The sequence below is a fragment of the Lynx canadensis genome, chromosome C2 (assembly GCF_007474595.2).
Source record: "Lynx canadensis isolate LIC74 chromosome C2, mLynCan4.pri.v2, whole genome shotgun sequence".
Classification (NCBI taxonomy): Eukaryota; Metazoa; Chordata; class Mammalia; order Carnivora; family Felidae; genus Lynx; species Lynx canadensis.
In genome coordinates this window covers 38,020,991-38,046,413 of record NC_044311.2, presented here as the reverse complement: position 1 = coordinate 38,046,413, position 25,423 = coordinate 38,020,991, and the positions used below count along the sequence as shown (strand labels likewise).

General features: G+C 41.0%; 1 protein-coding gene across 2 annotated transcripts in view; it reads left to right on the top strand.

Moving 5' to 3' along the window:
* PCOLCE2 (procollagen C-endopeptidase enhancer 2) overlaps nt 1-25,423 on the top strand; it is a 63,273-nt gene that overhangs the window by 23,918 nt on the left and 13,932 nt on the right. Inside the window, exons 2-5 of one of the 2 annotated variants that reach the window (XM_030330078.1) lie at nt 6,188-6,280; nt 15,285-15,540; nt 19,411-19,535; nt 22,422-22,558. In XM_030330078.1, the coding sequence (XP_030185938.1) occupies nt 6,263-6,280; nt 15,285-15,540; nt 19,411-19,535; nt 22,422-22,558 (536 nt within the window). In that variant the 5' untranslated portion in view covers nt 6,188-6,262. The remainder of the gene's footprint in view (nt 1-6,187; nt 6,281-15,284; nt 15,541-19,410; nt 19,536-22,421; nt 22,559-25,423) is intronic. The other variant, XM_030330077.1, reaches the window with a different exon arrangement.

Genomic DNA, 25,423 nt, shown 5'->3' with positions numbered 1-25,423 from the left:
CCCAAGAAAACAGCAGCAAGGTTTTAACCCTCAGGCAAGACATTGAAAGATTTTAGAGAAAACAAAGAGCCCTTCAGATAGGACCTCCAGATAATTTGGGAGACCTAGTGAAAAAGCCAGCCTGTCCCCAGTCACATTATGGGGACAAGCCCTGCCATAGAGCTTCCAGTCAGCCTCACTTCAGCTCTGAATATGAATAGATAGTCAGGGGTTGCTGGACCTTTGTGGAAAGCCTCTAACATGAAAGGGTGGAGCCCCAAACACAAAAAACAAACATACAAACAAAAATAAGGAAGCAGAGACAAAACACAGGGCAGAAGAAAATTTTAAAATGATTATTATCCTTAGATCAGAAGAGGTATTGTGTGTGTAAAAATAAAACAATGCCAAGAAAAAAAGAAAAAGAAAGAAAATAAGATAAAAACACAGTTGGAAAATAATAAGTGGAAATGGAAAACATTGATAAACTTGAAGAAGATACCTCAGAAAAGAGAACAAAAGGAGGGGAGATGAACTATTGGAGAGGAAAGATAAGAAAATTAGAGGATCTATTCAGGAAGCCCCATCTGACTAATGAGAGTTCTAGGGGAAAAGAATGGAGAATATGAAGGGGAGGGAATAAAGAGATACTACTCAGCACAGTGAATGGAAAAAGACAAACACCAAGGCACATTTTTGTTCAACTTAGATGAGAAAATCCTACAAGCTTCTAGAGGAGGGGAAAATCACATAGAAAGGGAAAAGAACAACATCAGCCTATTAGAAACTAGAAGGCAGTGGAATGATGTCCTAAAAATTCTGATGAAAAGGGTGCCTGGGTAGGTTAGTCAGTTAAGCGTCTGACTCTTGGTTTCAGCTCAGGTCATAATCTCACAGTTCGTGGGTTTGAGCCCCACATCTGGCTCTGTGCTGATGGCATGGAACCTGCTTGAGATTCTGTCTCCCTCTCTCTCTGCCTCTCCCCTGCGCGTGCGCTCTCTCTCTCTGAAAAAAAAAACAAAAAACATTAAAAAAAATTTTTTTTTAATCTGATGAAACTTATTTTAAAGCTACAATTCCAAACCCTACCAAACTGGTGGATAGATGTAAGCACAGAATAAAGGTGTTTTTAGAAACGCAAGATCTTTAACTTTTTCTCAGTGTTGACCCTTTGTAAGAAAACTATAAGAGGATGAGCTCCAACAAAATGAGGGAATAAAGTAACCAAGAAAAAAGATTTAGCAGCCCTGTGGGGATTTCCTGAGTTGGAGGAAGCCAAGTCCTGGCCTCCTAGCTGTGCGACAGGCCTTGTGAGAGGCCAGTGAAGACTGGACAGAGAGAGGGCAGGAGGGTGGAGGGCTCTAGGATGGATGTTTCCAGGAAGAAAATGGAAGTGACAAGATACCAGTGCCTGGCCATTGTCAAGAGGGGTTTTAGAGAGAGCTACAGAGAAAACTAAGGAAATTCAAAGAACAAAGCAACTATTAGCCTTAGGAAAAACAAAGAATTGTACAATTAGTCCAGTAGTGAATAATTTTATGTAGTCATAGTAATGGAAATCCTGACTTGATTTAATCAGATTTTGACGGGCGCATCAGGGCAATAATAGGCAGCAAAGACAAAGTTTAAAAAGGATAAATCAAGAAATAGCAGCACAAGCTTTTATTAAGCAAGGAGATAGATGCCGAACAAAACAGTTGAGTTAAATTGGTTGCCTCTGAGGAGTGGGAATCAGGGATGGGCGAGCACTCATTTTTTTTTTTTTTAGAATCTTATAGTGCTATTTTACATTATAAACTATAGACATGATTTTTTTTTTATTATAAGAATTGGGTTTCAGGGCGCCTGGGTGGCGCAGTCGGTTAAGCGTCCGACTTCAGCCAGGTCACGATCTCGCGGTCCGTGAGTTCGAGCCCCGCGTCAGGCTCTGGGCTGATGGCTCGGAGCCTGGAGCCTGTTTCCGATTCTGTGTCTCCCTCTCTCTCTGCCCCTCCCCCGTTCATGCTCTGTCTCTCTCTGTCCCAAAAATAAATAAACGTTGAAAAAAAAATTAAAAAAAAAAAAAAAGAATTGGGTTTAAAAACAATTTTAGTTCTCTCTTGTAGCAGCCTAATGCTACTATGTAAACTCTGTTTCTTGCTCATTCAGGACAACCCTGGCTGCTCACATTTGCATCTATTCTGTTTTAAAAAAATTTTTTTTTTCAATGTTTATTTATTTTTGGGACAGAGAGAGACAGAGCATGAACGGGGGAGGGGCAGAGACAGAGGGAGACACAGAATCGGAAACAGGCTCCAGGCTCCGAACCATCAGCCCGGAGCCTGACGCGGGGCTCGAACTCACGGACCGCGAGATCGTGACCTGGCTGAAGTCGGACGCTTAACCGACTGCGCCACCCAGGCGCCCCTCTATTCTGTTTTAAATGTGTTTATTACCTTACTATGATTCTTCTCATCCCAGAAGGGAAGGGCTTTCTGTTTCATTCCTAGTAAAATAGTTTAATTCTGTGTTCCTGATCCATTACAGATTTCTCAGAAACAAATGACAGATTATAAAAGTATTTTCCTAAAAATATCATTTTAGAGGTTTCCTTTGGGCATTGCATAGAAATCAGTTCCAGCCTATAAAAGCTTTCCAAAAAAAGTCATAGTCGTGTCATTAGGAAGAAAACAAGGGTGCTGTATGACAAAAAGGCCCCTAGCTAACAGAGGTACCCCCTGGCTTTTATGTCTGTTATCCTTAAGCCAGTGTGTCCCAGGGGCTTAGGGAAGGGCTGCTTTTTCTTCAAGATTCTCCACCAATCACGTTTATTTTCTTCTGGGTCAACTCATATTGACAACTCCTAGAAAACTGAAAGAATATCCTAACGTGACTCCAGTCCTTTGTTTCATTTTTTGAAAGTGTGAAGAAATTGGCAAGATTTAATTTCTGTGACTTATCTGCAATGTTCTGTCACAAAACACACTAAGAAAAAAAAGGAATAGATATCCTTACTTATAAAAAATTATAGGGGGCCTGGGTGGCTCAGTTGGTTAAGCGTTTGACTTTGGCTCAGGTCATAATCTTGTGGTTAAGGAGCTCGAGCCCCACATAAGGGCTCTGTGCTGACAACTTAGATCGGCTTCAGAACCTCTGTCTCCCTCTCTCTGCCCCTTCACTGTGCATGTGCTTGCTCTCTCTCTCTCTCTCTCTCTGTCTCTGTCTCTCTCAAAATTAAACATTTAAAAAATGAATTAAATAAAATAAAAGATTATAATCCTGTATACACTAACTGGGATTATAACAAAGCAGACCACTTGGGATGGGCGTTTTTACAAACTTTTGGTGCCGTGTCTCACGTGTCTTAGTGGAGCCCCAGCTTGCCCCAGAGAGGCACTCACTGCCAGGTTTTAGGTCACATGGACTTTTGGAGTTTATGTTTTATCCTAGCTGGATATGCGTTGCTGTGCCAGCAGCTGATATTTAATGACTATTTGATGATTTGCAGAAGAAATGATCAAATGACATAGGAAATCTCCAAACTAATCACAGATCTAACATATGTGAAATGAAGGTAGAAGACTTTTTTCCCCCATCTCCATCCTTACTTTCTTTGCACTTTTTTGATGCCTGGCCCAGGAATGCATGTAGGTTCAGTTAGTCAGACACATAAATCAGAGTGGAACAATTCTACCCTGCGAAAGCTTCACGTTCACTGCAAGACAGGGAAGATGCCACAGACCCTGGGAGACCCTCTGGGCCCTGTATATGCTAAAGGGGCACCAAAAGCAAGGAGAGAACAGTAGAATAGTGGGTTCTGAGAGATGAAAGAGGAAAGATAACGCCCCCGCCCTACCGAGTCTAGACACTGGTTGAGGGAGGGAGGTGGGATCCTAGAGAAGGTAGTATGGCCAAGACTTTGAAATTGGGGCGGTGGTTGATAGTCTGAGATGGGGAGAAAGGATTCCAGGTGGGAATATACACGTGATCTCATAGAAGTGGGAAAGGAAAAGGACTGGGTGTATTTGAGGATGGGGGGATTCTCACCCAAGATACGAAGAGCTGGGGGGAAGAGGAGACGAGCATGTCCGACTCAGGTGGGCCTTGCACACCATTATTTTCAGGAAATTGGACTTTATTCCATCCTTTTATTCATTCAGCAGCTACTCATTTAGTTAATCTACAGTTTTGGGGATGTAGTGGGGCAGCTACAAACTTCAGTGGAGAGGCCTACATGCCTTAAGGCCAGGGTGGCCTTATGTCCTCATTTGTCCTGGGCAGTTCCAATATATATCTGTCATTTAGGACATCTCACACGATTTACCATTTGCCCTGGATTTTTCATTGTTTTAAAAGAAATATTACTACTAATAGTTGTTTTAAAATCATCCAGGATGGGTGTGGTAGAGCTCTTTGAATTTGCATCTTCTGCTGTGGTCTTGTCTAAAAGTGTATCATGCACATGGGGCGCCTGGGTGGCTCAGTCATTTAAGCATCCGACTCTTGGTTGGCGCAGATCACGAGCTCACAGTTCATGGGATCGAGCCCTGCATGGGGCTCTGTGCTGACAGCGCAGAGCTTGCCTGGGATTCTCTCTCTCCCTCTCTCTCTGTCCGTCCGTGCTGACGGCACAGAGCTTGCTTGGGATTCTCTCTCCCTCTCTCTCTGTCCCTCCCCGACTTGTGCTTGCTCGCTTTCTCTCTGTCTCTCTCAAAATAAATAGTCATTAAAAAAAAAATGTGTCATGCACATAGTGCCCAGTGTTCTGTCGTCAACACCTGGTTAAACGTGAAAGACAACTGTGTCTTTGCCCAACACAACTAACACCTTCCAAGGACAGCATTTAAGATGCACACTAATCACATGAGGTAGCTCTGGCATTAGCCACAAGGTTCAGCTACTCCTTCCTGTCTTTGTGGGAGAGGGGACAAGTATTTGATGCTGTTGTTCCCGTCAGCCATGTGATACCAGGGCTGTGGTTTGTGCCCTGGCCAGGGAGACACCGGAAGTTACCAGGCTACCAGTTGGCTGATTCAGTAGACAACAAGGGAAGTATAGGCTTGTTGTACAGAAATACATGCTGGGAAATGGAAGCTGAGCTGTCTTGCTGTGGAGTAGTCTGACTGCTCTTGCTACAGTGGTTTTGTTACTTACTGCTTGGTGTAAATTTATAGCTCTTTGTTTTATAAATATTCATTGTATGGTAGTGCTTTTTAAAATTTTATTGTTTGGTGATGCTTTTTTATTTTGTAGTAAACCCTTTCAGGAACGAACAGCTCAAGAGCACACGTTTAATGAAAATGAAATAGTGAATTTCTAGTTTTCAAGAAAGTTGACGATGAATGCATAACGTGCTCAAAAGATTTGTCATCACTTACATCCATGGTAGGGTCCCCGTGACATCAGCCACAGGAAAACTAGAAGATGTACATCTGTGCAAGGGAACACAGTATTGCCCCCTTATCTGCAGTTTTGCTTTCCACGGCTTCAGCTACCCACAGTCAGTGGCCCAGAAACAGTTGGTAGCAACCTAACGCTGTGTCATAGTGCTCGCATCACTCACTGGATTTCATCTCTCATGTAGGCGTTTTATCATTGCATATCATCATAGGAAGAAAATGGGTGAATGCAATACAATAAGATATTTTGAGAGAGAAAGAGCACATTCACATAACTCGTATTGCAGTATATTGTTATAATGGTTCTATTTTCTTATTAGTGTTTGTTGTTAATCTCTTAGTGTGCCTAATTTGTACATTAAACTTTATCATAGGGTTTTCTGTAGAAGAAAAAACATCATATATATAAGCTTCTGTACTATCTGAGGTTTCAGGCATCCACTGGGGGTCTTGGAACATATTCCCCATGGACAAGGGGGGTTACTATACTCTACATTTAAACTTTATCTCCTCCCCCAACCAAAACCTAAACCACAACTCTTTGCTTAATTGCTTGTCTCCCCATCCTGGCTGTAACTACCTCAGGGTTCCCATTGCTCTGAATTCTGCTTTGTTGTTCCTTCAAGTGTTTCCCATCTGTGTTCTCTTGGCAGGCTTGAGTTCAGTAACCTTCACAGTGCTAAATGGGCCCACCGCAGCCCTGATCTCCCCTCTGACATTTTCTTCCTCACCCTTGGGCAGCATTTGCAAAAGAGGCATAATCTGAAGCCCAGCCTCTTGTTCATTTCAGAGCCATGTCCTCAGCTAAAAGATCCTATTTCTTTTCTCAGCTCAAGAAGTACTCATGGCTGCTGATCACCTTCTTACCCCAACTGACCAGCTGCAGATAAAGGAGTCAAAGGATCATGGTAGTGGTGGTGGAGGTACTGGTTACACTTTTAAAGGGGCCATTGAAATTGCAGATGTACCTCAGTGATGCTGTATTTACCACTTGTGCTATTACTCCAAATTGCCTATTGCCACCCTGCTATTCACACAGCCTGAGATCGTCCACTCCTTTGGTGGCTGTATTACAGTGTTAATTCATACAGAGCTTATATGCAGCAAAAACAACAAGGATGTCTCCATAGTCACCTGTCACAGCACTGCTGGGTAAGGACAACAGGTGACTGTCACTATCCATTCATTAATCAGGGTTATTAACACAAAGTACAAAGCTATAACAAACAACCCCCCAAATCTCAGTGGCCTAAGCCAACAAATGTTTAATTTCTTACTCACTTCACAGTCCAGTGCAGCTGGATGGCCGTCCTGGGCAGTTCTCCTTTGAGCATTAACTCCTCTGTGGCTCTGCTGTCTCTTAGAACCTTCCTGTTTCCTCTGTTGAATTCCCTCCTTAGAGCAAAAAGAGAACTCTAGGATTGCACCAGACATTCAATGGCTGGGCCTAGAGGTGGGGACATCACTTTTACCTACATGCCATTGACCAAGACCCAGTCAGCGGCTCCAACCTAACTGCAGTAGAGGCTGGGAAATGCTGACTTCCTCTGTGCCCACATGGAGGAAACACGATTGGTGAGCATCTCTTCAGTCTCTGCCACAGGCCATGGAAAACACAGTTGGGTAGAAGTCAGATCTGGGCTTTGCCACTGATTCGCTGGGTGGCTTTAAGTAAGTCACTATAACCACTCTGAGCTGTTTGTAACCTCTCACGGGGGCGCTAGTGCTGCCTACCTTGTACCAGTGAGTTTGCATTATTATGTACATGTATGTGCTAGTAATAGGGGTTGTGACTTGCACAGTTTTTTTTTAATTAAGATTATAAGGATCCCAGTTATTTATTCAATAACTACTTTTTGAACGCCTCTGATAGCCAGGCATTGGACTAGCCACCAACAAGCTCTGATCCCTGGATCTTACATTCTGATGGAGAAACATACGATAAATAATCTATAAAGAAATAACATGGCTAGGTGAGCTACATGATCTAAAGCAACTGAAGGGCTTAGCGTAGACCTCTCTGGAAAGGTAACACTTGAGCTGAGACCTAAAGGATGATGCAGATAATGAATATCAGGGAGGAGAGTGTGCCAAGCAGAGAGACCAACCTGTGCAAAGACTCTGAGGTGGAAAACTAGTTTGGAGGGTTCCTTGAACTGCCAAACTGTTGTACGAGACGGAAAGATTAGGTCAGAGAGAGAGAGTTAGGGGCAACCTCTCTGTGTCTCTGTTTCCTCACCTGTAACCTCCCAAATGGGCTAGTAATGTTAACTTCATAGGGTTGCTGTAAAAGATTAAATGAAATAATGTGTCAAGTGCTTAGGAAAGTGTCTGGCATGTGATATATGCTAAGTGTGTGGCCATAGATGGTGAGTGAGGATTTTATTCCAAGCACAGTGGGAAAGTTTTAGTTTACAGCAGAGGAGTATATAACCTAATGTCCACTAGTGCTGGTAGTCTGGGCTTGAGTTGGGGGTTTCCTTCCTTCTTCCAGACATGAGAGTATAAAGGGTTTTTTTGTGTGTGTGTGAAATTACTAATCCTCCCCCACCAAATGTTCAAAACATCACCTTATTTCCATTAATCCCTCTTCAAATATTTAAATATATACAGGGTATTTAAATATACATGAATATGAAAAATCTTAAAAAAATTGTTTTTAATGTTTATTCACTTTTGAGAGAGAGAGAGAGAGTGAGCTGGTGAGGGGTAGAGAGAGGGAGACACAGAATCTGAAGCAGGCACCAGGCTCTGAGCTGTCAGCACAGAGCCCAATGTGGGGCTCGAACTCACGAACCGCAAGATCATGATTTGAGCTGAAGTTGGATACCTAACTGACTGAGCCACCCAGGCACCCCCGTGAATAAGATTTTTTAAGATTCTGATTTATACCCCTCTTGAATATAGCCAAATATTTGTGCATAGTTTGCATGTAAGTTTCTTTGAATTACATTTAGGGGTGTATGTGAGATGACACTGAGCTGCTGTGCCTCTTGAACTTTGTGTAAATAAAAATGTGGCCTTGTATTTTAGAGCATGCTTCCCAAAGGTCTGTTTTTGGAAGAGGAAAATCTCAGAAGATTAAAACGATGGCTTTAAAAAAAAAATCAGACATGCTTCAGAAACAGATTTTTGCTCACATTAGTAAATAAAGTGTTAGAAGAAAAGCTACAGATACAAAAGAGTTACCATTTCTACAGAAATCTACTCCTTACAAAAGAAGCTGCCCTCATATTTGCGTTTTGCTCATAGTATCCTGAAAATGCAGACCATCAGCTTAAAATATAGTTCCCCTGTTCATTCTCTGGAAGCAGCTCTGGCATGAGCATCAGGAGACTTGGCACATTTGCCTGTGACAGTAAGGACATCCCAGGGGCTGCAGGGTGAGCTGAGGTCATTGTCGCAGCACAAGGCTGTGGCCCACACAGGACTCAGCTGTTGACAGGAAAAAACATGAATATACAATTGTTTTTCTACAGGCAGATAATGAATCCCCTGGTCAATATAATCTCACAAAACAGCAGCTTTGTCTCCATCACCACCAAAAAAGCATCTTAATGGAGTTTCTGCATTAAGTGTTAGCATTACAGGAGATTTGAAATATAAGGTTTCCCAAAAGATATGCATCTTCTTTTTTTTTGTAAAGAATGACCTAGAAAGGAAAGCAGCCTTCTGGAACTCTGCTGCTGCTGGTGGGGGTAGGAGATATTAGGACATAAGAGGCGGAGCCGCCAAGCAGGTGCCTTGTCCAGGGTTTGTGCAAAGAAGCTGGTGTTCCATTTAGCACCTGATGGATTTATTCATTTAGCAAATCTTCATGATGCCCCTCCGCTCAGGCCACGCGCTGCGCTGTCTAGAGGCTGGGATGCAGCAGTGACCAAGGCAGGAGGGAGTCTTGCCTCCTTGAGCTCCATCTTCCAGGGAAAACAGACAGTGAAGGAGTAGGTGGGTTGAGCCACCCCATGCTCAGGCACCTGAAGGGCAGGCTGCTAACTGGGCAGAGCCCATCTTGGGAGGCAGAGCTGGGAGTCTGGGAGTGCGTACCTCCAAGAAGAGGAGACCTCGAAATGAGACCCTCAGCATGAGCGAGAGAAGGGCAGATGTGGGAAAGTATTCTAGGCCGAAGGAATAGTTTGTGAAGGGTGTCTGTGTTTTTGTTTTTGTTTTTATTTCCCCTTTGTCTTCTTCCTCACCCAGAAAACTCAAGGATGCCCAGGCTGGAGAATGATATGTACAGCATTATCTCATTTTCATTAATTTTTAAAACAGACACAAAACAACTGTGTATTTTGCATGGATACATATACATTTAAATAAAAGTATTTTGGTTTATTTTTTAAAGTTTATTGATTTATTTTGAGAGTGAGCAAAAGTGGGGGAGGGACAGAGAGAGAGAGGGAGAGAGAGAGAATCCCAAGCAGGTTCCCTGCTGTTAGCACAGAGCCCAACATAGGCTCTGTCTCTTGAACCATGAGATCATGACCTGAATGAACCAAAATCAAGAGTCAGGCACTTAACCAATTGAACCACCCAGGTGCCCCTACATAAAAGTACTTTGAGGTATGTTTTAAAAATACTTATTTTTTGAGAGAGAGAGAGAGAGAGAGAGAGCGCACGAACATGAACAGGGGAAGGGAAGAGAGACAGGAGGACGCAGGATCTGAAGCAGGCTCTTCACTGATGAACCTGTGAGATCATGACCTGAGCCGAAGTCAGCCGCTCAACCGACTGAGCCACCCAGGCACCCCTGATAGTAATTTGAATGGCACAGAAAGAAACCCACTAAATTTGTGACAGTGGTTGCTTCTGAGAAAGGAGGGGGAGATAAGGCCTGGGATGGGGATGACAAACCTCATTTTATCTGAAAACAAATTTTTAAGAAAAATTTTTAGTGTTTTATTCATTTTCTGAGGGAGAGAGAGAGGGAGACATGGAATCCGAAGCAGGCTCCACGGCCCGGAGCCTGATATGGGGCTCAAACTCATGAACCATGAGATCATGACTTGAGCTGTAGTCAGACATTTAACTGAGCCACCCAGGCGCCCCATTTATCTCAAAAATTTTAAGGAGACTTTAAAAATGTGTTGACAGGGGGTGCCTGGGTGGCTCAATTGGTTAAGCGTCCAATTCTTAATATCTGCTCAGGTCATGATCTCGGGGTCATGAGATTGAGCCCCACATCGGGCTCTGCACTGGGTGTGGAGCCTGCTTAAGATTCTCTTCCTCTCCTTCCTCTGCCCCTCACCCATTTGCACATGTGCTCGCTCGCTCTCTCTCTCTCTCTCTCTCTCAAAAAAGCTGACAAAATGTTAATAATTAATTCTGGATGGCTGGTACCCAGGTGTTTGTTGTATTACTCTATGTATGTATCTCTCTCTATATATATTCTTAACAAAAATCAGGAGTACAGACTATAGTGGTGGGGTCATCTTTGGAGAATATGCTTTACAAAGTCCTTTGGAATGACCATCTAGGAACTCTTAGCAAAGTTCACATCACAGGGCATCAGATAATCTTGGATAACTCTCATAAAAATGAAGACCAGCTGTTGTGGTGAGAGAGTTTGCCGCAGTATGCGTCTCCCTCACAATAGATTGCTCTTTGGCCTTCAATGCAAGATGGCATTTGTTTCTGGTTATGGTAGACCTCAACTGATACAGCTCTCTGCATCCTTCCTTTAAAAGAGTTTTTGCCAGGGTTTGTTATTGGGATCAAGATGTGTTCAAAATTTCAGGGATGTAACCTTGTTTCTACTGCTGACCATATGCTGACTTATCCCACTGGAAATGAGTATCCAGCTTGACCACAGAAAGGAATCAACAGAACTTTCTCAGTGTCAAAGAACTGAGAACTTACCAGTGAAACAAGACTCTGCCCTCTTTTGCCCCCTGTTTGCTCATCTTGTTGCAGAAAGACCCTGGGACAATCTTACTCATTTCTTATAAATTTTAGCCCCTGGCTCACTGTCCCTGTCTTCAACACTTTTCCTGGTTGTAATTTATAGTAATTTCAGTATCTACATGGAGGATCCTGTTGGGTCTTACAGCTTCTGTCCTCCAATGCACTTACCCTCCATTGTTCCTCTGGCACCCGCTTCCATTATCCTCGTCTCTACCACAATCTATGTTGTAACTGTCCTCACCTCATTGATTTAGGATTTCTGTCCTTACCCAGCTTAGATTCCATGGGCCATCATTATGGTCACTCCTCCGCCTACGTTCTCAACTCTGTGGATCCTCTCTTCCTCCACAGTCCTTGCTTGGCACACCGCACCCCACTCTTCCAGCCTCCCAACCCTGCTGCTTAAATCCAACTCTCCACCTACCCTACACCTCTACCCAGGGGGCTGTGTTTAGCTCGGGAAAAACACAACAATGAAGAGAGGACTCACTTTTTTTTTTTTTAGGTTTTTGTTTATTTAAAAAATTTTTTTGTTTATTTAAAAAAATTTTTTTTTAATGTTTATTTGTGAGACAGAGAGAGACAGAGCAAGAGTGGGGGAGGGGCAGAGAGAGAGGGAGACACAGAATCTGAAGCAGGCTCCCAGCTCTGAGCTGTCAGCACAGAGCCCGACGTGGGGCCCGAACTCACAAACCGTGAGATCACGACCTGAACTGACGTCAGTTGCTCAACCGACTGAGCCACCCAGGCTCCCCAATGTTTGTTTATTTTTGAGAGAGAGAGAGTGTGAGCAGGGGCAGCGAGAGAGACACACACAGAATCGGAAGCACAGGCCTCACTTCTAGTTTATTTACCTCAAATGGGCCCTTAGCACTCCTGACACTCCTGCTGCCCTTCCTTGATCCACTTAAACACCTTCTCCCCTGTTCTCAGACTCCCAGTAGCTCCTCTCACAGCCACGTTTGCTGCTGATGACCTCGTTTTCTATTTCACGGAAGAAAAATTTCATCTGCTCCCACAGCCTCACCTACAACCCCACCTGCACCTGCCTCCCTTCTTCTTACTAGGCAGAAAGGTGCATCTAGGGCCACCGCCCCCAATCTGTGCCTTAGAGCAAATCCTCCCTTGCCTACCCAAGGACAATTCCCCAGCAACTGTCCCTCTCTCCTACTCTGCTCAGTTTTGCCCTCTCTGTGGAGTTATTCCCATTGGCATGCAGATGAGACTTAACATAGCCCATTGTAACTCTCCTGCCTTGACCCCACACCCCCTTCCAGGTACCCACATATTACTCTGATCATCTTTCCAGCAGAGTTCCTTGAAAGGCTTGTCCCTATTTATTTTCACCAATTCTTCTCACCCATTTTCTCTTGATCTTCTCTTATCAGGCTTTATCCCTGGTGCTCCACCAAAATAGCTTTGTCAGAGTTACAGTGACCTCTAGTTGCTAAACCCAGTGACCATTTCTCAGTCCTCATCCTCTTTGACTCAGCAGCCGCACCTGACTCGGCTGGCTAGTTCTTTCTCCTTGAACACACTCTTTTCCCTTGGCTTCTGGGTACCACACCCTTCTGACTGGTTCCTAACTCAGTCTCTATCTCGGTTTGACCTTATCTGGAAGTCCTGATGACATCAGAGTGCTCCAAGGGTCAATCCTTCCACCTCTTCCCTTCTTTTATATCTATACTCTGTGGGTGGAAGAGACTCATAGCTTTGAATTACCATCCACACAGTTTATCTACACATTTACACATACAGTCACTCTTCATTCAAGGACAATCCACATTCAATTAATTTACTTCAGAAATGGTTTTCTTGGCCAAAAAATTTTCAGTGATTGATAGATTGCTTATATTTAAGGTTACAGATGTGGCATCATATTTTTCTAATTTTCTGATGGTAGGCTAGAGATTGTCTGCAAAAAAAGATCAATACAACAATAACATCAACAAAAGCCCAGAGAAATACTACAAGAGATATCTCAGAATGTGTCAAAATTAAATTGCATTTTCTGTTATCAGCTTCATAGCCTGTGGCTTTGGAGCTTCTAATACTCACCCTTTTAAGATAAGCTCCTAGCAATTAGAATACAGCCATGACAAAGCCAAAATATTCTCTTGAGACGACTGCACTCCAGTTTTTAACCATGGGGTGTGTATGTGTTTGATACAAAAGGCAAATAGCACTGAAACACTTCATCTTATCACAGAAAAATGAATTTATGACATTGAACTCACCAACATGGAAAGCCGTATTTATCTTAAAGCATCTATTGACCCTTGAGTATGAGATAATTATTTAAGATGAATAGAAACCAACCGCTGTTGGTAGTTGTGGGTTTGTTTTGTCTCTTAAATCACTGACTTTCGTCATCTGTAAGACTTTACAGAATGAAATTCTTAGGCCATTCAGTGGGGGATCTCATCTAGTTGAAAAGGTAAAACAAATCTGATTGAGACTTTATGATCAAATACTTGAATGAATAAGCTAAAAGATGGTGTGAACTAGAAAAGAAACGGGGATTTTGTTAGGATCCTGCCAAATGTAGGGTGTCTGGATGGCTCAGTTAAGCATTTGACTCTTGATTTCAGCTCAGATCATGATCTCACAGTTTGTGAGATCGTGCCCCGTGTTGACCTCTGCACTGACAGTGTGGAGCCTGCTTTGGATTCTCTCTCTCTCCTTCCCTCTCTGTCCCTCCTCTAATCATTTGTGCACAAGTGCCTGCTCTCTCTCACTCAAAATAAATAAATAAACTTTTTTTAAAATTTTTTTTTTAACGTTTATTTATTTTTGAGACAGAGAGAGACAGAGCATGAATGGGGGAGGGTCAGAGAGAGGGAGACACAGAATCCGAAACAGGCTCCAGGCTCTGAGCCATCAGCACAGAGCCCGACGCGGGGCTCGAACTCACGGACAAGGAGATCATGACCTGAGCCGAAGTCGGCCGCCTAACCGACTGAGCCACCCAGGCGCCCCAAATAAATAAACTTTTTAAAAAAATCCTGCCAAATGCTTTTGTAGCCATTTTTTTCTGTCTGTTCAGGAAACAAGAAGGGAAGCATCATAAAAATTATATGGAAGAAATTATGGTGAAGAAAGTCTTATGAGAAAGTGAAAACTCATATTTTTTTTTTTAATTTTTTTTTTCAACGTTTATTTATTTTTGGGACAGAGAGAGACAGAGCATGAACAGGGGAGGGGCAGAGAGAGAGGGAGACACAGAATTGGAAACAGGCTCCAGGCTCTGAGCCATCAACACAGAGCCCGACGCGGGGCTCGAACTCACGGACCGCGAGATCGTGACCTGGCTGAAGTCGGACGCTCAACCGACTGCGCCACCCAGGCGCCCCAAAACTCATATTTTTTATTAGTACATTGTGTTTCAAGGTTGCCTAGTGTATAAAGTTTTCATGTGGAAAACAAAAACTCAGTGACTTGAGAAGAGATGATTCGTTAATTACTCAGTGTAATCAGTGTAAATAGTTGATCTAGATTTTTCAGGACCCAAACTGAATTATATATAAGTTAAATATATGATTGCCAAATAATCCCTTCAGTTGGGTCTTCATAGAGAGATTCTACATATAGGGATTATCCTGTTATATTATTTGTGAAAAATGATATTTTGTAAGTTTCTTTGCCAAGCAATACCTCTGGGTGCCATGGTGTTTTACAATATGCAAATGTGTGCTAAGGTCCAATCAGGACTGATATTCTTTGTAAGCAATGACTTACCAATTAATAAGACTGGCCCAATATTTTGCAACTTTGTTGAGATAAACTCCCTAGGCATAAGATTGTGTACCCTAATGAATTGTGGGATTTTCCAAAAGAGAGTAAATACTTATATTTTATTAGGAATTCGTTATGGTAGAAAACCTTTGCTGAGTTCACATTTGAGGGAGGAAAAGCATCATCTTGAGTATTATACTTTCATCTGCTCACTTTAGTAATTGGCTAGACGTGAAGGCCTCAGGTATTGTTTTCATGACATGGTTTTCCAATTGGTCTTTTTCTTTACAGGTTCCCGAGGGAAAAGTAGTAGTTCTTAATTTCCGATTCATAGATCTTGAGAGTGATAACCTGTGCCGCTATGACTTTGTGGATGTGTACAACGGTCACGCCAATGGCCAGCGTATTGGGCGCTTCTGTGGCACGTTCCGGCCTGGAGCCCTTGTGTCCAGTGGTAACAAGATGATGGTGCAGATGATTTCTGACGCCAACACAGCTGGGAATGGCTTCATGGCCATGTTCTCTGCTGCAGAACCAAATGAAAGAGGTATCGTTTCCACATAATGCTAATAACAGCAATAATGATGGCTCACAGTTACTGGATGCTTACTGTGTGTTAGGCTGTGTTCTGGGCACCTTAAATGTGTTCACTCCTTTAATCTAAAATTTAAGACCAGTTCTTCTCAAAAATAGCTGGTAAATGCCACTAAACCACTAGGAAACCATTCAAAAAAGTCTCTTTTTCTTAAAGCCCATGTGATTCTTATTAAAATTCAAATACAGAAACTTATAGAGTAAAAATGGGAAGCTTACATACGTATATACACATACAGATACAGATACGTACCCCTTCACTCCTCTATAGTCCCCTCTTAGAGCCATGGTGGTGGTCCCATACCTTTGTATATGCACTTACGCATATGTACTTCTGCAATAGCTTCTTAAAAATGTAAGTGGGGCCATACATTCATAGTGTTTCACAGCTTTTTTTTTCTTTCACTGAGAACTATGTGTGGGGGAATTTTCATGTCAGTACATATGAGCACCCAAGGGTAGAAACCTCTACCCTTAAAAGATCATTGTAGTGGGGCGCCTGAGTGGCTCAGTCAGTTAAGGGTCTGACATTGGCTCAGGTCATAAATTCATGGTTCATGAGTTTAACCCCACATCAGGCCCTCTGCTGTTGGCACAGAGCCCACTTCAGATCCTCTGTCCCCCTCTCTCTCTGCCCCTCCCCTGCTCACGCTAGCTCTCTCTCTCAAAAATAAGTAAATATTTGTATATGTATAAAAAAAATGTAACTGCAGTGGGCAAGATTTGTTAAATTTGGAGCCTTTAGCTTGAAGTCATTCCCTAATCTGTTCTTGCTTTGAGCTATCATGCAACGTTACTGGTCTGAGAGGTCAGAGGACAGAATCTGGGGCTGACAGAGCAGCCAGAATGTTTGGAAGGAAATCATGGCTGGAAGCTACCGAGGAATTGAGGCACAAAGTACGCATATAAAATCTACCTAAATCTTTGGCTTGCAGCCAAACTCTACAGGTGCAGAGGAGAATCCAGTTGGCCTGGCACAAAAGCATCAGCTGAAACATGAAAGTGAACAGAGATTACAGCTGTTGCCTGCTGCCAGGGAGACCGACTTTGAGCTTGAGTCTAGGCAAGTGAAATGCCTGCTAGAACAAAAGTCATTTTTCATAGAAACACAACAGAATCTAGAATCTCTAATATCTAATATCTCATAATATCCAGTATCTAGTCATCTGATAAAACCAGAAAAGTGTGTCTAGAGTCCAGTAAAAAGCAGTCAGTAAAAACCAATCCTAAGATAACTCAGATGTTACAGTTGGCAGACAAGCACTTTAAAGTAGCTGTTATAGGGGCGCCTGGGTGGCGCAGTCGGTTAAGCGTCCGACTTCAGCCAGGTCACGATCTCGCGGTCCGTGAGTTCGAGCCCCGCGTCGGGCTCTGGGCTGATGGCTCAGAGCCTGGAGCCTGTTTCCGGTTCTGTGTCTCCCTCTCTCTCTGCCCCTCCCCCATTCGTGCTCTGTCTCTCTCTGTCCCAAAAATAAATAAACGTTGAAAAAAAAAAATAAAAAAATAAATAAATAAAGTAGCTGTTATAAATATGTCTAAGGACATAAAATCTAAGGACTTAAAGGGAAATACATGTGTAATAAGTAAACAGACTGAAAATTTCAGAAGAGAAGCTAAACTATAAAAAAGAATAAAAGTAATTCTAGAACTGCAAGATAGAGTCTGAAATTTAAAAATTTACCTGGTGGGCTCATGAGCAGATTGGGGATGGTACAAGAGTCAGTGGATTTGAATAGAAATGACCTAGTCTGAAGAACCAGGAGAAAAAAAGATTAAAGGTAAAAAGCCTCAGAGACCATTGAGGCAATATCAAGTGGTCTAATGTGTAATTTGTGTCCCAGAAGAGAGTGATAATACTGCAGGAAAAATGTCTGAAGAAATAATGGTTTGAAGCTACCCAGATTTAGTGAAGAACATTAATTTATAGGGCCAAGAAGATCAACAAACCCCAAACAGGACAAAAAGAAAAAAAAAAGAAAAGAAAAAAGCCATACTGAAGAACATTAAAATTATAGAAATCTAAGTAAAAAGAGAAATTTTCATGGCACTTGGGTGGCTCAGTCAGTTAAGCATCCGCCTTGATCTTGCATTTGAGCCCCACGATAGGCTCTGTGCTGACAGCTCATAGCCTGGAGCCTACCTCGGATTCTGTGTCTCCCTCTCTCTCTGCCCCTCCCTCTATCACACTCCGTCTCTCTCAGGGAAAAATAAAAAATAAAATAAATAAAAGATTTAAATGCTGCAACCTCTAGGGGAAAATTTTTAGTAGTTTCTTCTGAAGTTAAACATCTACATCTACTCTTGGACTAGGAATTGCTCTCCTGGGTATTTGTGCAAGCAAAATGAAAACGCATGTTCACAAAGAGATTTCTACAAAAATGTTCACAGAAGGTCCATTCACAATAGCCCAAACTGGAAACACCCAAATGAATATCAGCGGAGAAGAGGTAAACAAACTGAGGTATTTCCATATGCTGGAATATTACTCAGCGGAGTGAAGAAACAAACTGCCAACTCACACAGCAACATGAATGCCTCTCCCTATAAGCAGGGGAAGCCAGACACAGAAGAATACACAATACACTATTCCTTTTATATGAAGGTCCAGAGTAAAACTACGGTGGGATTTTTCAGATAAGTGGTGTGGAGAGGCAGCAGACTGACTGGGGAGGGATACAGAAGTTTGGTAGGAAATAAATTCTATATCATCCTAGTAGTTTGGCTTTCAGGGGCAGATCAATTTTTCAAATTAGTACAGCTAAGATTTATGCATTTCATTGTACATGAATTTATCTCCCTGAAATCTGTCAATCATCATCATCATCAGGTGGTGGGGATTGCACATTAGTATTAATAAAAAGAATAGTAGAATGATAATAATTGTTGAAATTGGGTGATGGATACATAGAAGCTCATTATATTATTCTGTTTACTTTGTTTATGCTTGAAATTTTCCATGAGTAAAAGTTTTATAAATTATCCAACCTCAATTTTTATAACACATTTTCTTAGAGATGCCTTTTAAGAATTATTATCTTCTGTGTCAAAGAAATATTTAAAGTATATTAGTTCCCTTAGTTTGAATTCAGTTTTTCTCTGTTAGTTAAATTCAAGTAAAATTAAATTTAGAACTTGGTGTTAAAATACCTTTCTAAAATTATTTCTCTTGACTTATCAGTCCATGTGCATAAAGATGTCTGAAATGATGTTTCTCAAATATTGTGGTTAGTTTTAGGTGGTTGGATTTGGGGTAATTTTTTACTTTTTGGTGCTTTTCTGTATTGCTGAAAATTTATAAACCCGTATTGTTTTTACAAACAAAAATTATTCTTAAAAATATTAAAGATGTATAGCATATAAAGTTTTCTGGTAGTGGGAGTTTTATATGCCAACTAATTCAAATTTTGTCCATGCACCTGGGTTTTAATCCTATTAATAAATACCTCTGCCTTGAGGGTTCTTAAAATCTGTGTAATTTGTTGAGCCTACATGATTTCTGAATGAGTTCTTGGCCAAAGATTTTGTCTTTACTTGCCCAAAAAAATGAAAGAAAGAAAAGAAGCGATAGCTCTCATTCTACTCCTATGTTCTCTTGTGCTGATGTGATATGTCAAGTAACAGAGATCATTCAGCATGTGTGTGGAGAGCAGGGAGATGTATGTGGAGACCATTTCTTAAGAAAAAATTTAAGAGCTTCTGTCATTGCCTTTATTTACTGTACTATCACCAATTTTCCAAATTCCCAATCTCCTTATAGTTGCATTGCCATGACCTATATCAGGATATAAACTTGGATTTTTTTTTTCATACTGAATAACTTTAGGGGATCAGTATTGTGGAGGACGCCTTGAAAGACCTTCTGGCTCTTTTAAAACCCCCAACTGGCCTGACCGTGATTACCCTGCAGGAGTCACTTGTGTGTGGCATATTGTAGCCCCAAAGAATCAGGTAAGCTTCCCTGAAAATTTGAAGAAAGCATGCACATGTGAATTGCCTAGTTGGTATGAGGGGCCCATCTCTCAAGAGCTTAGCATGCAGGGTGAGGAAGGCCCTGCTGGGCACAGGTATTTCTTCGTAAAAGACCCAGATTAAAATTGCTTTTGCAAAGTCACGTATTTAATTATATAAATTATAGAAATACAATTTTTAAATTTCAATGTAAATAGTAAGCAAATCCCTGTGAGATTGTTTAACCCTGTGGAAAATGTTATAAGCAGCAGTGACTAAATACGGGAGGGTTAGAATCCCCAAGTACATGTACACGTTTCAGGTTGCCATTTGTTCACATAGCTAAATGCACCTGACAGCTTCACCGGGACAAAGCCAATGCAAGCACACCACATCTTCCCCTCAGAGAACAAGTCTGAAAGCTAATCTGCTCTGTGGATTTTTTTTGGTTGTTGTTTAACATAAAATTTGTTCAGGTTCCCCACAAATAACTTTATGCAATCCTCTAAAACAATCAAGAGAGGTCTTAGTTTTCCAGTGCTTATTAGTTTGTGGTTATATGAAATTTTATCTTTTCTGGGAACCACTTTTAGATATTAATTACAGGAGAAAACTTAGCATGGGAATAGACCAAGTCTACTTTGTGGATGTTGGAAAACAAAGAATTGTTATTGTTACAAACACTACAGACTTTAATCACACACTAGATGGTGATCATTATGATACTGTTAAAAAAAACTTTTCTAAACTGATCTTTTGAAGGGCACCTGGGTGGCTCAGTCGGTTAAGGGTCCTACTTTGGCTCAGGTCACGATCTCATGGTTTGTGGGTTTGAGCCCCATGTTGGGCTCTGTGCTGACAGCTCAGAGCCCGGAGCCTGTTTTGGATCCTGTGTCTCCCTCTCTCTCTGCTCCTCCGCCCCCCTTTCTCTCTCTCCCTCTCTCTCTTTCAAAAATAAATAATAAAACATTAAAAAAATAAAAAATAAACTGATCTTTTGTATCACTTACACAGATACTATTTGCCATATATTCATTTTTTAATGTTAAATTATTCAGGCAAATGTACCATCCAGATTGGTGATTTGAACTCACACACACACTTTGATCGTAATCCCCAAACCCAGTTTTATTTTTAAGAATAAAAATCTGGTCATTTACTTATTGATGAAAGATTTATAAACTTATTTAACTTTTTATAGCTTAAAGTAACATTTAAAAATCACATTTCTCAACATTTAAGCAGTATGTAATTCTTGAGATGGTTTTGGTCACTTTTCTTTCTGTGACATTTGTAAATATATTGGTTTAAATAATTTCAACTTAATTATACTTGCAGATTACAATTCAGCATATTTTTTCTATTATTCATCTCTATTTAAATTTAAGCTTGGGTTTCATTTTATTAACGTGATTTTTTACTTTAGCCAATTGAGTTTTTAATCATTGTTGTAATGTCTGAAATCACTGGAAGTGCTGTCAGAGAAGAATAAACTGGGAAAATTAAATCCTGAGTAATTTCTGTGCCAATCTCTGGGCATTTTCTTCCAATAAAGACTTAACCTTCATTTTTTATCATAGTTTTCCCCTCTATTCTCCTACTTATTTACTTATTTTTTAATCTTCTCTCTAAAAGCTGTTATATGACTAAGTAGAGAAAGGTCAGCCAATTTTTTAATAATCTGGAAAACATTTTATTACCAACTGGTGAGAAGTTATTGGACCCAGAGAGGAAGTATTTTAATACGATTTAAAGCACTGCTAAATATGAATAAGCTATTATTCACCCTTAACTGGTGCTGACTTTTTAAAGGTGGGTAAATATGTAGATATGTGACAATTCTGTTCAAAGCCAAAATTTACCTTTGATCCCTCCGTGATGCTGTTATTATTATCATATTCATCTAGGTTACTGTGTGTGAGTCTTCTTTAGCTAATATCTAGGGCCTGTCCTAACAGGAATTAATGCCCATTATCTTCCCGAAGCAGCAGGGAGGGTTACCTGCCCACCTGCTGCCCAGCAAAAGTGGAGATCAGCTGTCTGGGTGCCGTGGGTATTTATGAACCCAGTGAGATTTCCTTTGATTCACATGTTGGAGGTGCTCTGGAAAAATCTGCTTGTGAGGGGAATGATTGCCTGTTAAATCAAAACTTCCTATTGACTTGAATAACTTGGACACTATTATTGGTACTTAGCAAAAAAAGTTAAATACTTTAGAAGTCTAACACTGACTTGGTATATGAGTGCTTTTATGCAACCTCTTCAAAAATCAACCACATCACCAAGTAGGCTGTGCTCAACTCAGTAGGCACACTTTTCAGACATACTTCAAGAAGACATCCCAGTCAGTCCCCACTTCCTGAATCTCTGGTCCTAAAGAATTTGACTCCTTTGCATGTGATAGGAATGTTGTTCTCTTTCCCTTGAAAGGGGAACAACTCCATCCACCACCCAAATGCATACACTGACACCACACCCCAGCATACACTAACATAGGGGAACATCTCCGAGAAGAATGAAGTTGGCATAGGTTCTGCTTCCCACTCTAACACATATCCAGTTATGGTCTAAATGTAGGTTGCTAGGGTTGTGTGGTCTTCCCATATTTTTGTAGCTGTAGGTGAACAGGTCTCCTAAATTTAAGATCTTAACTAGGGTTGAGATGACCTTTTGGAATGATTAAAAATTAAAGGAAAGTAATACCACAGTTTTGTGAACTACAGAAGAAATATGAAAACCATAAGAAATGAATAATTCAAACAGAAGGAATATTTTCTTGACAAAGGAAAATCATGATATCCTACAGATCTGGGGAGAGGAAGATTTCTGGGTGAGATTATTCCTCAAAGCTATCTTGACATTTCTAATGTTGTGCTTTCTCTAAAGCTTATAGAATTAAAATTTGAGAAGTTTGATGTCGAGCGTGATAACTACTGCCGATACGATTTTGTGGCTGTGTTTAATGGTGGGGAAGTTAACGACGCTAAGAGAATTGGAAAGTATTGTGGTGATAGTCCACCCGCGTAAGTAGCACTTATTTTATTTCATTAATATTTTAGTAGCTCTAAACTTCTTTCTTATTAAACTGCCCAATTATATTTTATTTTCTGGAAGATTCTATGCTGTTGTTGTTTTGTTCACAAATTCTTGGGTTTGTTCCATGGCAGTAGAGTCCCATACAGCCCCAGCACAAAAAATAGCCAACCCAGGGAGTAAGGAGGCATTAATGAGTGTAGTGAGGCCTCGGCGGCCAAACAGATAACAGATGCAGAGTTGGTGATGCCCCAGAGTCAGATACTAGCCAGATACCTGGATACATCACTGCCCTGCAAAGGTGAGCTCAAACATCAGAGTGGAAGGAGGAAATTCTGAGAAAAAAGCAGGGGGCTGAAATTTGGGGATCCAGATATGGAAACCTGGATGCTCATGATGACCCAGGTGGTTTTACCTGATCAGAGACTTGTCCTGGACCTCTTGTGGCTTTGTACCTCTTCCTCACCGTGTCGCTCAAATGTTTGCTGGGTAAGCCTGAAAGGCACTGTGTATTTATCAGCAAACATTTATGGAGCTTAGAGCTCTGCTACTTACTACCTGTGTGACATTGAGCCAGTTGCTTAATTCCTCTTAGTTCCCTATTCTATATTGGTGCAACACATGTATTTTGGTGCAAGATATTTCACCCTTTCACATACAATACTGGAGAAAGCCTCAGTTGAAATTACTATAGCTTAGGGCCTCTGGCTGGCTCAGTCAGTAGAGCTTCCAACTCTTGATCTTGGGATGTAAGTTCGAGCCTCATGTTGGGTGTTGAGATTACTTTTAAAAAAATAAAATCTTAAGGAAAAAAAAGACATAACTACAGTTTGCTGTCAAAGTCACCATTATGTCAATTTTTAAATACACTTTTCTACTCTGTTGCTTAAACATAATTCGATTTTATGCATCACCTGATTTTACATGCATGTCTATGATTCCCCCAGACACATTTAAGTTAAAACAAGGTATTTTTCATTTTAAATTCATTTTTTCAATTTAAATTCATTTATATTGTTTGATAATATTAAGAATTTTTAATACATACAAATTGGCTAAAACTTGAACATTACTATACCCAAACTTGACTCTGCAGCCAAATGTGTTAGAGAAAGGCCCATTTCTAAGCTCTTAGCAAAGGTGTTCCTTCTGTATTTTTTTCCTGTTGCTGCTATAACAAATTACCACCGAGTGGCTTAAAACAATACATGTATTTTCTTACAGTTCTGGAGGTCAGAAGTCTGAAATCCCTTGCACTGAGCTAAAGTTAAGCTGTCAGCAAGGCTGTTTCCTTCTGGAAGCTCTGAGGGGAGAATCAGTTTCTATGCCTATTTCAGTTTCAAGAAGCTGCTGCATTTCTTGGCTGTGGTTCCTCCTCCGTCTTCAAAGCACATCACTCCTGTCTCTCCTTCTGTCATCGTATTGCCTTGTCCTCTTCTGGAGTCAAACCTCTCTCTTCTAAGGATACCTGTGGTTACATTTAGGGCCCAAGTAGACAATCCAGGATACTCTTTCCTTCTCAAGATCCTTAACTTGATCACACCTGCAATGTCCCTTCGCACATAAGGTAACATATTCACACGTTCAAGGGATTAGGATGCGGACATCTTGGGGTGCCATTATCAGCCTACCGCACCCTCCTTTATTCCAAGCCAGTCTTTTCATCTGTATCCTCCATCTGACCTCCTCCTTTTCTCCCTTGAAATTTCGCTCTACCTAGTAGCCCTGTTTTTTTCTCCATCATCTCCATCTTTAGCCTCTGCCTTTATTATTTGTTTCCCATAGCCAAAAATTTAAGTTCTCCTGAATTAAGGGGAAGAAAAGTAACCTTTTCTTGACCCCCTATCCTGCTGTAGCTTTTTCTACCATGTCTCTCCTTGTCTTTATATCCAAGTATTTAAAAAAAAATTTCAAATTTCATCTCCTAGCGATATGGAAAATAAGATAGCCTTTAAAATCCTACCACAACAAATACCAAACAGTGTTCCTAAGTTAAAAAAAAATTTTTAAGCATTGCTCAGTTGGTAAAAAAAAAAAAAAAAGAAATCATCAGAGGGCAAAAACGTTGAAAAGCCCAACAGTGCTTGGGTGGCTCAGTCGGTTAAGTGTCCCAACTCTTGATTTCAGCTCAGGTCATGATGTCACAGTTTGTGGGATCAAGCCCCTTGTCAGGCTCTGTGCTGACAGTGTAGAACCTGCTTAGGATTCTCTCTCCCTCTCTGCCCCTCCCCACATGTGCGCATACTTGCTTTCTCTCTCTCTCTCTCTCTCAAAATAAATAAACATGGAAAAACTATTAGCAAGTCATATCTAACAATGTATAGAAAATGCTGTTTGACCAGGAATTCAAGATTGGTTTGAACTTAGAAAAGCTATTAATATAATTTAAGTACCAGATTAAAGTATGATTTTTAGATTTATATTTTTATTTGTTGGAAACAATTTATTCAAGAATATATTTTCTTAAATAGCTTGAATAGAAGTTTATTAATATTATTTTAATAGCAACAGAAATACAAAATACTCAAGAATAAATCTAATAATTGTGTGCAAGCCCTGAAAAGAGAAAATTATAAAACCTTACTAAAAGGTATTTTTAAAAACCTCAGTAAATAGAGCTGTATACCGTTCTCGTGAATAGGAAAAATCAATGTCATTTAAAAATAACAAAATTGGTTTTTCATTAAACCTGATAGCCTGATTCTGAAATGTTCATGGAATTGCAAGGGAGTTGGGGATGGGGGCAAAACTAAGACAGTTCTGAAGGAGAACTTGGCAGGGGGATTTGCCTTACGTGATGGAGCCATATCAGAAAGCTGTTGTATTTAAGACAATATGGTTTTGGGGCGCCTGGG